This window comes from Xenopus laevis, chromosome 5L (assembly GCF_017654675.1).
Source record: "Xenopus laevis strain J_2021 chromosome 5L, Xenopus_laevis_v10.1, whole genome shotgun sequence".
Classification (NCBI taxonomy): domain Eukaryota; kingdom Metazoa; phylum Chordata; class Amphibia; order Anura; family Pipidae; genus Xenopus; species Xenopus laevis.
The window spans coordinates 165,745,055-165,758,072 of NC_054379.1; the positions used below are offsets into that span (position 1 = coordinate 165,745,055).

At 42.9% G+C, this 13,018-nt stretch overlaps 1 protein-coding gene across 1 annotated transcript; it reads right to left on the reverse strand.

The window, feature by feature from the left end:
• Window positions 1–568: 568 nt before the first annotated feature.
• On the reverse strand, window positions 569–9,990 carry LOC108717257. Its single transcript, XM_018264127.2, has 6 exons — window positions 9,642–9,990; window positions 6,025–6,117; window positions 3,786–3,939; window positions 2,983–3,128; window positions 2,728–2,786; window positions 569–677 (listed from the first exon to the last, which is right to left on the reverse strand). The coding sequence occupies exons 1-6, from the start codon at window positions 9,819–9,821 to the stop codon at window positions 587–589; spliced, it is 723 nt and encodes a 240-aa protein (XP_018119616.1). The 5' UTR covers window positions 9,822–9,990; the 3' UTR covers window positions 569–586.
• Window positions 9,991–13,018: the final 3,028 nt, after the last annotated feature.

The following is a 13,018-nucleotide window of genomic DNA, read 5'->3' on the forward strand; positions in this document are numbered from 1 at the left end:
TAATATAAAAAAAATCAGAATTTCTAGCCTTAATTCTATTTTACACTTTATTGTAGGCAGTAGAGTTAAAGGGTAAGTTGTTTTAATTTGATCTGGACATGTGCTGATTTTAAATATAGTAATAAAAGTTAAGTTTTACCATTTAAAGAGAATTATAGACCATTAAGTGGGAAGGTACAACACTAGGGCTCATTCTTTTTCCTTCATAAAAAGTTGGAGGACCCTACCCTGAAGGGCTTACAGTCTAAATGGGAAGTTCCTTAATACTCCCCTTTGGCCCATTTAAGACACAATTTACTAAAGATTTAGACCAGGTCTGTGCAAAATGTCCTGTCACTCTCCCACATATAAATTAGAACGGATTTATGTGAAATATGCCTACAACAGACGCACTATATAATAAATAAAATTAAGCAATCAAGAATATGAAAAAAAAAAAAAAAGTAAAACAAGACAAATAAAAGCGGCAACAAGTCAGTCAGTCAATCTTTTTCAACAATAAAAGGACAAACATATAAAAAGCCCAGTAACATTAAACCTGTGTGGGTCCATCAATACAAAGTACATCTGACCTAATGCCGTCACACTACTTAGTACAAATAAACCGTCTCATAGTGCTGGGATGAAGCTGCTCACACTTAATCTTGTTGAAAACTTCGCAGGTTGAATTGTTCATTCTGCAGGAATAAACCAGAAGGAATAAATTCACGTTCAAGTCAGATATACACAGTAAGTGAGGGTTAAACAGTGAGACAGACAAGAGCAGGACCCATAGAGAGACATGATTCATAGAGAGACGCCCAGTGCTGCATATGGGTCCAGGCTCCCTTTATACATGAACACAGCCAAGAATTTCCCATTGAAGAAACGTCATAAAAAGCAGCGTTTTGTTTTTTTAAAAAAAGCAGCAAGTTTAATAAAGTAGCAGAACTGTCTATATAATCCTGTGACACATCAGTTTATCTATGTCAGTATTACAAGCACATACATTTAGTATATGGGTGAGCCATTGCCTTTCCAGCTTCATATGCCAATAGGGTTACCATAGCACTCACTCATGTACCTGATCCATCACCTTGAATATAAATATCAGTTAAAGTCCACCCTTAAAGGAGATTTAAAGCTTAACTAAAGTAGGTAGAAATGTTGTACATGATGTTTTGTGCTTCTGTACCAGCCCAAGGCAACCACAGCCCTTTAGCAGTAAAGATCTGTGTCTCCAAAGATGCCCCAGTAGCTCCCCATCTTCTTTTCTGCTGATTCACTGATTCACATGCTCTGTGCTGCTGTCACTTACTGAGCTTAGGGACCCACTCACAATATACAGTACACATAGAATAGAAATGTCACAATATAAGGCTGATTAGTAATTAATACACATAATTACTACATGGCAGCACAGAAACCAGTGCAATTAGCATCAGAATTGAATAATCAGCAAACCTGTAGCATCAGCTTATATTACAGCCAGGGAAGCTCATTTTCTGCTGGATAATTAGTGACGAGCCCTAAGCTTAGCTTCTCAACAGCCAATCAGAGCCCACTGAGCATGTGAGTGTCACAGACACTTTCCAAGATGGTGACCCCCTGTGACAAGTCTGAAGTCCTGGATCATTGCTGCTATTGACAAGCTCAAACTTTAGCCTCGTGCAATAAGTTCACTATATAAGACATTTTTAGCCTCATTTTAGGGGTTAGTTCTTTTTGGGATGAGGCCACCTTTGGGATCAAAAACGTATCCCAGACTAAGGAATCTCATAGTAACTTGCCTGCAGGCTGCTACTACCTACCAACATAGTCCCCTATTAACACACACAGCACATAATGCAACTGTCATATAAACAGGCAGCCCCCTGTGTTTGTACCAAAATTCTGGTTCTGCTGCCAGTGTTACCCATTTTTGATTTATTGCATAAAACCTCATGTCTATAATCGGTGTAGCTCAGTGTCCTACATGGGTTTAAAACAATAAAAAATATTTCTTTGAGATTGTTCAGTTTAAAGGGATACTGTCATGGGAAAAAACATTTTTTTCAAAATGAATCAGTTAATAGTGCTACTCCAGCAGAATTCTGCACTGAAATCCATTTCTCAAAAGAATTTTGAAATCTGACATGGGGCTAGACATATTGTCAATTTCCCAGCTGCCCCAAGTCATGTGACTTGTGCTCTGATAAACTTCAATCACTCTTTACTGCAAGTTGGAGTGATATCACCCCCTCCCTTTTTTTTTTTTTTAACAGAACAATGGGAAGGTAACCAGATAACAGCTCCCTAACACAAGATAACAGCTGCCTGGTAGATCTAAGAACAACACTCAATAGTAAAATCCAGGTCCCAGTTACATTGAGAAGGAAAAACAGCAGCCTGCCAGAAAGCATTTCTCTCCTAAAGTGCAGGCACAAGTCACATGACCAGGGGCAGCTGGGAAATTGACAATATGTCTAGCCCCATGTCAGATTTCAAAATTGAATATAAAAAAAAATCTGTTTGCTCTTTTGAGAAATGGATTTCAGTGCAGAATTCTGCTGGAGCAGCACTATTAATTGATGTGTTTGGGAAAAAACGTGTTTTCCGATGACAGGATCCCTTTAAAGTTGGATGTGGCCCTCTAGGAAGAGGTTTTTGGCATCCCAGCATATCACCATTGTATAATAATACAGCCTCCTAATATGTGACCCACATTATGGTGGTTTATGGTCATTTTTATTTTATCGAGTTACTCACAATTCACAGTTCTGTCCAACCCAGTAGTCGGCTTTGTCCATGATGCAATCTTGTATGGTCTGTAATATAACGGAACAAGTTCAGTGAATTAGTTGTCAAAATGTAGCCCTGTCTTTACTTCAGAGCCACCTAGCAAACGTAGATACAGCTTGTGATTGTTCAAATTCCAATCTAGGCAATACTATAGACCAAATCTTGCAACAATCATTGAAAGAAAGAAGAGTATGTGTGTAACTCCCCTATACACTCAGTTACCTTGGCAGAGTTCATATCCAGCAGTCGGGCCTGGTACTTGGCACAGTGATCTTTGCTGCCTTTAAAGGACAATTCTTGGTTGGAAATATTAACATTTACTCCATTGCACGACTTCCAATCAAGTTCTTCAAGAGAGAAACTAGAATCTAAAAAAAAAAAAAATGGCTAGAAAATGCAGAGAGGTAAAGAGGGTCCTTCCCAAAAAAGCTTAGTCTAAAAACCTACACCTCCATCACCAGCAGTCCTGCCCTGCTTTATGGCAGCTGAGATTCTAGCTATCTGTATAACAGAGCATTCTGTCCCAATGGCTGCACAGATCCTATCTGATCCCCATTGTAAGCAGCAGTCCTGTCCTGCTTTATGGCAGCTGAGATTCTAGCTATCTGTATAACAGAGCATTCTGTCCCAGTGGCTGCACAGATCCTATCTGATCCCCATTGTAAGCAGCAGTCCTGTCCTGCTTTATGGCAGCTGAGATTCTAGCTATCTGTATAACAGAGGATTCTGTCCCAGTGGCTGCACAGATCCTATCTGATCCCCATTGTAAGCAGCAGTCCTGTCCTGCTTTATGGCAGCTGAGATTCTAGCTATCTGTATAACAGAACATTCTGTCCCAGTGGCTGCACAGATCCTATCTGATCCCCATTGTAAGCAACAGTCCTGTCCTGCTTTATGGCAGCTGAGATTCTAGCTATCTGTATAACAGAACATTCTGTCCCAGTGGCTGCACAGATCCTATCTGATCCCTATTGGAAACATAAAATAATGACATTTATCTGGACAGAGCAAATATGGGCACTTACTTGGTGAAAGTTCTCTGGAAATATTTAGAGTTGTATTGCCGTTTGAGGTTTTTTCGGTATTAGAGAAAAGGACAGAGACTGGAACTACAACTACCGGTACTAAACAAACTAGGACTCCAGCCAAGATACAGATCTTCCAGTGATTAAAGAAAATCTAAAAACAAGAAGACAAATTAATAATTGGGCTGAGATCATTAGACAGATATAATTGATAGAAAGGGGAAAATCTATATAAATATTCAGGGCTGCTGGGAATGTGGCACCGACTGTTTAATAAATCCAAATCTATGTGCTGTTCCCCACATTCCTACAACCCCAGTGGCTACACCAGGACTACTAACAGTCTTACTCTGGGAGACTGAGAGTAAAAGTAGCCATACCTGGGTCAGTGTAGAAATCCTTAGGCAAAGTCACTGACTGCAGAAGCACATGGAATCAGCAGAGCGGAAGCAATGAGTGAAGAGCTAAAGCAGCAACATCGCAGCAGAGCAGGAAAGCAAGAAACCTTTCAGAAACATTAATCATGATCGCCAAGGCTGATTGCGACACAGATTAATAGATTGGGGTTAATATAGGTGAAGAGAATACACAACAGAGATCCAAACTCACAGGGCTGCGGTTTGAGTTTAATTGGGAACGTGCAACCCCCTTCAAAGATTCATGTACAATTAATTCACAGTGGTCCATGTCCAGTGGGATTTTCAAACCTGCATAAAGGGAAATTATAACCTTTCAGTTGGGTTATGTAGAAAAGGAGCATGAACTTTATTTGTCTGTCCAGATGAGGATATATTTGGATAATACACTGACAAACTCTTTGCCTGCTCCCTTAGGCTCACAGTGTCATACAATCCTTCCCTCCCCTTGCAAAGTGATGGGTTCTGAGATTTTAGGTACCATTGCTTTCCATAGTGGGTGGCACAGACTCTCTGGAAAGCAGAGGGACTTCAATTTCCAGAATCCAACATGTCACAATGGTACAAGGTGTGGGAGGGGTTGAATGACACTGAGCCTAAGGGATACACAGTTTTCTGTAGAATTAGGCATGTTTAAAAAAAGAAAAAATTAAATACTGCTAAAAAAGTATATTTGTATCTGACAGATATCGTTTATGCACCTTTTCTACACCAAACTGAATGAGCTCATGTTACAATGGGGGTATATTTTACTTGTAACTGATTTTTTGTTATTAATTTATATTTAAAATAAATGCCTTTACATGGAAGCATCTGGCAACACCTGCCCTAATACTTATATACAAGAAACCTATGACTCTGCTCTGTCCCAAAAGCCTCTGGTCTCTGCCCAGGACAATTAATAGGGACAGTCGTTAATGGAAAATTGTTACACAACCCCTGTCTGTGACATCACAAGGATAAGGCAGGTGACATTTGTGGGGGGCAACAACTACAGCAGAATGCACTCCTCTAATTATTATTATCAACATGTATTTATATAGCGCCAACATATTGCGTAGCACTACTATGTGGTTTAAAGGATTTGTAGGGGGGCACATTTTAAGGGGATCCTGTCATCGGAAAACATGTTTTTTTCAAAACACACCAGTTAATAGTGCTGCTCCAGCAGAATTCAGCACTGAAATCCGTTTCTCAAAAGAGCAAACAGATTTTTTTATATTCAAATTTGAAATCTGACATGGGGCTAGACATTTTGTCAGTTTCCCAGCTGCCTCCTTGTCATGTGACTTGTGCCTGCACTTTAGGAGAGAAATGCTTTCTGGCAGCCTGCTGTTTTTTTTCCTTCTCAATGTAACTGAATGTGTCTCAGTGGGACATGGGTTTTTACTATTGAGTGTTGTTCTTAGATCTACCAGGCAGCTGTTATCTTGTGTTAGGGAGCTGCTATCTGGTTACCTTCCCATTGTTCTTTTGTTTGGCTGCTGGGGGGGGAAAAGAGAGGGGTGATATCACTCCAACTTCCAGTACAGCAGTAAAGAGTGATTGAAGTTTATCAGAGCACAAGTCACATGACTTGGGGCAGCTGGGAAATTGACAAAATGTCTAGCCCCATGTCAGATTTCAAAATTGAATATAAAAAAATCTATTTGCTCTTTTGAGAAATGGATTTCAGTGCAGAATTCTGCTGGAGCAGCACTATTAACTGATTCATTTTGAAAAAAAAAAAAAAAATTCTTCCAATGACAGTATCCCTTTAAGTCAATATATAAAAAATCCCCATCAGAATAATAAATATTAAAATTTACAAGAGTCCCACTCACCTCTTTGTACCTATTGAAGCGAGTCGGTATGCAGTAAGTGCATCTTGTTTGTTCTTCATTTGCACCTCCATGTGTTCCCTCTGGCTGTGCATGCTGGGAGGAACAGATAGAAATACCAAGGGTACAATAAAGAAAGTAAAATATACATAGTGAAGTTGGCTTGAAAAAAAGACTTAAGTCCTTCAAGTCCAACCCCTCCAAATGAAAACCCAGCCCCACACACACCCCTCCCTACTGTCACATAAATTCTATATACCCATATCTATACTAACTATAGAGTTTAGTATCACAATAGCCTTTGTATTATGTCTGTCCAAGAAATCATCCAAGTCCCTCTTATAGTCATTAACTGAATCATCACCCGGCAGTGCATTCCCCAACCTCACTGTCCTCACTGTGATGAACCCCCTACTCTGTTCCTTTAAATGAAACTTCTTTTCCTCTAGTCTGAAGGGGAGGCCTCTGGTACGTGATTCTCTTTATGGGTAAAAAGGTCCCCTGCTATTTGTCTATAATGTCCTCTAATGTACTTGTAAAGTCTAATCATGTCCCCTCACAAGCACCTTTTTTCCCCCAGAGAAAACAACCCCAACCTTGTCAGTCTCCCCTCATAATTTAACTCTTCCCTCCCTCTAACCAGTTTAGTTGCACTTAGTCTCTGCACTCTCTGCAGCTCATTTATATCCCTCTTAAAGGAACAGTAACATCAAATACAAATATAATGCAGTGTTGCCCTGCACTGGTAAAACTGGTGTGTTTGCTTCAGAAACACTACTATTGTTTATATAAATGAGCTGCTGTGTAACAATAGGGACATACATTCAAAGGAGAAAAGGCTCAGGTTACACAGCAGATAAACTCTGTCTAATGGTGTTATCTGTTATCCATTAGTTATCCTGTGCCATATAGCCGTTTTTCAATTTCTGCCATTGCTACACAGCAGCTTGTTTACATGAACTATAGTAGTGTTTCTGAAGTAAACACATCGGTTTTACCAGTGCAGGACAGCACTACATGATATTTTAATTACTTTAAAAACACTCATTTTATGGCGTTACTGTTCCTTTAAGGACTGGAGTCCAAAACTGCACTTCCCCCCCATACTCCAGGTGGGGTAAAATCATGGTAAAATGTTCCACAAATAAGGATTTGAAGTAGCAAGTTTAATGAGAGTAAGCCCAATCATAAAAATGTTGCCTTATAGAATAAAGCAGAAGCATAGTTAGATATACACTCATTACAGGAGTCAATAACGTTAAATAAATGTAATTACTATATAAAGCAGTATTTCTCTTTATACTCTACTTTAGGTTCTAAATACCAGTATTACAAATAGAATAAAGACCCTGCAACCAGGGTCGGACTTGCCGGCACCAAAATCCACACCCAGAACGGCCCTGGGACAGCAGCCCGGGGGGGCCCTCTGGTCCGACTCTGCCTGCAACTGGGTGGGGGGCTGAGGAAGTGGCGAGGGAGGACTGAAGTGATAATTAACTCTTCTACAGCCTCTAAAGACTCCACTCCCTCACTTTCCATATTCAATTTAACTTGGTCTTTTTTAAAGGAGACATTTTATATAAACTTCATATTCTGATATATTATTCATCCTTCCTCAAACATGTAATGATGCAGCAAATAAAATGTTTTGATAGCATTTTACCGCCTAAAACAGTCATTATAACAGAGCTGCAGAGAGACGCTTTCTGCTCAGAGTCAAGGCTGAAATGAAGAGTGGGAGTGTCTGTTCATTCTCACAGGAAGTGGTCACAGCACTGACAGGCAGAACTCTGCAGCTTTAGCAGCCAAACTCCTCCCCTCCAACCCTCTGTCCTGTGTTCTCAGCCTGCACATACCTGTCTTATGCTGCTGCCTGATCATTTACTTAGAATATACCTTACAGAGAAACAAGCAGAACAGGAAGGAAGGGAGGGAGGGTAAAACAAGCAAAACAGTAAGGGAGGGAGGGAGAGAAACAAGCAGAACGGGGAGGGAGAGCAAGTGAAAAACAAGCAGAACGGGGAGGGAGAGCAAGTGAAAAACAAGCAGAACGGGGAGGGAGAGCAAGTGAAAAACAAACAGAACGGGAAGAGAGAGCAAGTGAAAAACAAGCAAAAGAGAGGGAGAGAAACAAGCAACACAGGGAGGGAGAGCAACAAGCAGAACAGAGGGAGAGAGAGCAACAAACAGAGCAGAGCACCAGTGAGCGAGAAACAAGCAGAGCAGAGGGAGAGCGAGCGAGCGAGAAGCAACTAGAAGAGGGAGGGAGAGAGGGAGGGAGGGAGGGAGGGAAAGTGAGAAAGGAGCAGAACAGGGAGGGAGAACAAGAAAGCAAAACTGGGGGAGAGCTAGAGAGGGGAGGGAGAGAAACAAGTAGAACAGGGAGAGAGAGCGACAAACAGAACAGGGAGAGCAAGCGAGAAACAAGCAGAACAGGGAGGGAGAGCAAGTGAGAAAAGCAGAACAGGGAGGGAGAGGAACAATTAAAACAGGGAGAGGGGAGAAACAAGGAGAAGAGAGAGAGAGAGAGAGATCGAGCGAGAGAGAGCGCGAGAGATATATAAACAAGTACAAGTAGAACAGGGAGGGAGAAAAACTGGCAGGAGAGGAAGGGGTTAAACGAATAGAGCTGAGGAAATGAGCATAACAGAGTGAGAATCAGCAGTGGAGGGTGGGAAACCAATAAAGAGAGAGAAACTAGCAGGGATGGATGGGGTTCAATGAATAGAGCAAAAAGTGACAGACAGGAGAGTGTTACAGAACAGAGGGAGGAGCAGAGGAAACGAGCAGAACAGAGAGTTAAGGTGGCCATAGACTACAAGATCCGCTCGTTTGGCGACATCGCCAAACGAGCGGATCTTTCCCCGATATGCCACTAAACTGCGTGGCTATATCGGGGGTAATTCGAACGTTCGGCCGTATGTCCGAACGATCGAATTACGATGTGACAAGCGGCTCCGACGGGTCGGTCGGGTAAAAATCCAACCTTCCCGATCGATATCGTGGCCAGATATCGATCGGGAAGACCCGTCGGAAGCCCCCATACACGGGCAGATAAGCTGTCAAATCGGTCCAAACGACCGATATCGGCAGTTTTATCTGCCCGTGTATGGCCACCTTTATACAAAGAAACAGGGAGGAGGGAGTTACATGAATAGAACAGGAAGAGACAAAGTAGTGGGAGAGGAAGAGAAAATGTGGGAGGGGACAGACAGGAAACGAGCAGCGCGACAGAAACGAGTAGCGGGGGAGGGGGAGCGAATAGTTTGTATATAGAGTCAGTACAACAGAGCAGTGTATATGACACCCCGGGAATAAGTTAAAGGACAAGTAAATGTAAATAACAGAACTGTAACAGACTCCCTGCAGCTCACAACTAACCCATTATCTCCCAGCCCAGGTGTGATTGGTCTCAAGGCAATGAAGAGTTAATGATTATCAGCAACAAAGACCCTCCAACTGCCCCATTACCCCCCAGTGACTCTTCACATGTCTGTGTGTAATGTTTGTATTCCGAGACCCCTCAATTCTCTCTGTATAATGAACTCACCCGCCGCGGGGGAGGGGCTGAACATGCGCTGGGGCAGTAAGTAAAATCCATCCCCAGAACTGACACTTACCGGCAACAGGGGGTCAGTCCGGTCTTTAGAACTGTCTGATCCGTTCAGGTGAGACTTGCAAGTCCCGCGCTCCTCCTCACCGGGTGCTTCAGTGTCAGTAACATTGGACTCGGGAGCCGACAGCTCAACAGCCTCGCTCTGAGGGCACAGCTCATACATCACTAACTGCACCGGGATCATAGCAGCGAGTTCTGTACCTGAGAGACTGATCAGAGTGGGCGGGACCCGACAGCTTTATAGTGAATGATAAAGGGGGAGGAGCCGAGTCTTGCTGACCTTTGTCACTGTTTTATGCCTCACAAAACTTTCACTCATCTATCTTTTCTTCTAAACAGTTTAGTTGAAAAAGGGTCTGTCGTTTTCCCTTATTTCTTATGGTAATATAATGTTTGTGTCCTGGGTACCCCTGGAACTATAGCAGGGTGACACCCCAATGTTTCTATATATCTGTAACCTTGTTATGAGCTAAGGGGGCCCAGTCTGAAGGTCAGTTAGCGGGAGATTTGTGGTGAGTGCTTATTTGTACCCTGGGTACCCCTGGAACTATAACAAGGTGACCCTAATGTTTCTATATATCTGTAACCTTGTTATGAGCTAAGGGGGCCAGTCTGAAGGTCAGTTAGGGGGAGATTTGGGGTGAGTGTTTATTTGTGTCCTGGGTACCCCTGGAACTATAGCAGGGTGACTGTTACCCCAATGTTTCTATATATCTGTAACCTTGTTATGAGCTAAGGGGGCCCAGTCTGAAGGCCAGTTAGGGGGAGATTTGGGGTGAGTGCTTATTTGTGCCCTGGGTACCCCTGGAACTATAGCAGGGTGACACCCCAATGTTTCTATATATCTGTAACCTTGTTATGAGCTAAGGGGGCCAGTCTGAAGGTCAGTTAGGGGGAGATTTGGGGTGAATGCTTATTTGTACCCTGGGTATCCCTGGAACTATAGCAGGGTGACTGTTACCCCAATGTTTCTATATATCTGTAACCTTGTTATGAGCTAAGGGGGCCAGTCTGAAGGTCAGTTAGGGGGAGATTTGGGGTGAGTGCTTATTTGTACCCTGGGTACCCCTGGAACTATAGCAGGGTGACTGTTACCCCAATGTTTCTATATATCTGTAACCTTGTTATGAGCTAAGGGGGCCCAGTCTGAAGGTCAGTTAGGGGGAGATTTGGGGTGAGTATTTATTTGTACCCTGGGTACCCCTGGAACTATAGCAGGGTGACTGTTACCCCAATGTTTCTATATATCTGTAACCTTGTTATGAGCTAAGGGGGCCCAATCTGAAGGCCAGTTAGGGGGAGATTTGGGGTGAGTGTTTATTTGTACCCTGGGTACCCCTGGAACTATAGCAGGGTGACCCCAATGTTTCTATATATCTGTAACCTTGTTATGAGCTAAGGGGGCCCAGTCTGAAGGTCAGTTAGGGGGAGATTTGGGGTGAGTGTTTATTTGTGCCCTGGGTACCCCTGGAACTATAGCAGGGTGACACCCCAATGTTTCTATATATCTGTAACCTTGTTATGAGCTAAGGGGGCCCAGTCTGAAGGTCAGTTAGGGGGAGATTTGGGGTGAGTGCTTATTTGTACCCTGGGTACCCCTGGAACTATAGCAGGGTGACACCCCAATGTTTCTATATATCTGTAACCTTGTTATGAGCTAAGGGGGCCCAGTCTGAAGGTCAGTTAGGGGGAGATTTGGGGTGAGTATTTATTTGTACCCTGGGTACCCCTGGAACTATAGCAGGGTGACTGTTACCCCAATGTAGAAACATTGGGGTAACAGTCACCCTGCTATAGTTCCAGGAGCTAAGGGGGCCCAATCTGAAGGCCAGTTAGGGGGAGATTTGGGGTGAGTGTTTATTTGTACCCTGGGTACCCCTGGAACTATAGCAGGGTGACCCCAATGTTTCTATATATCTGTAACCTTGTTATGAGCTAAGGGGGCCCAGTCTGAAGGTCAGTTAGGGGGAGATTTGGGGTGAGTGTTTATTTGTGCCCTGGGTACCCCTGGAACTATAGCAGGGTGACACCCCAATGTTTCTATATATCTGTAACCTTGTTATGAGCTAAGGGGGCCCAGTCTGAAGGTCAGTTAGGGGGAGATTTGGGGTGAGTGCTTATTTGTACCCTGGGTACCCCTGGAACTATAGCAGGGTGACACCCCAATGTTTCTATATATCTGTAACCTTGTTATGAGCTAAGGGGGCCCAGTCTGAAGGTCAGTTAGGGGGAGATTTGGGGTGAGTGCTTATTTGTACCCTGGGTACCCCTGGAACTATAGCAGGGTGAAACCCAATGTTTCTATATATCTGTAACCTTGTTATGAGCTAAGGGGGCCCAGTCTGAAGGTCAGTTAGGGGGAGATGTGGGGTGAGTGCTTATTTGTACCCTGGGTACCCCTGGAACTATAGCAGGGTGACACCCCAATGTTTCTATATATCTGTAACCTTGTTATGAGCTGAGTTATGAGCTAAGGCCTGAAGGTCAGTTAGGGGGAGATTTGGGGTGAGTGCTTATTTGTACCCTGGGTACCCCTGGAATTAGGTATTAGGTATTCCCTGTACTAAGCACAATTCAGCAGGAACAGACCCCTAAGTTTGCTCATAGTCTGTACAGAGAGATCCCTTAAAACTATGGCAGCATAGGTATTCCCTGTACTAAGCACAATTCAGCAGGAACAGTCCCCTAAGTTTGTTCATAGTCTGTACAGAGAGATCCCATAAAACTATGGCAGCATAGGTATTCCCTGTACTAAGCACAATTCAGCAGGAACAGTCTCCTAAGTTTGCTCATAGTCTGTACAGAGAGATCCCATAAAACTATGGCAGCATAGGTATTCCCTGTACTAAGCACAATTCAGCAGGAACAGACCCCTAAGTTTGCTCATAGTCTGTACAGAGAGATCCCTTAAAACTATGGCAGCATAGGTATTCCCTGTACTAAGCACAATTCAGCAGGAACAGCCCCCTAAGTTTGCTCATAGTCTGTACAGAGAGATCCCATAAAACTATGGCAGCATAGGTATTCCCCTGTACTAAGCACAATTCAGCAGGAACAGTCCCCTAAGTTTGCTCATAGTCTGTACAGAGAGATCCCATAAAACTATGGCAGCATAGGTATTCTCTGTACTAAGCACAATTCAGATGGCAATGGCCAGCATTAAATACCACACCTAGAGCAAATATGTTGGAGCCTATGGAGAAAAATAAAGCTAGATACATTTCAGTGTTCTAGCACATAAATAGTTAACCTTGCAGAAATAATATAGTAAAAGTGCATAGAGAGAGAGAGAGATAAGATATGCATAAATAAACCGTAAATGTTCAAACAAACAAATGGTTAAGTGTGTGTTTTTTAAACCACAAGAGCAGTCAGTATAAT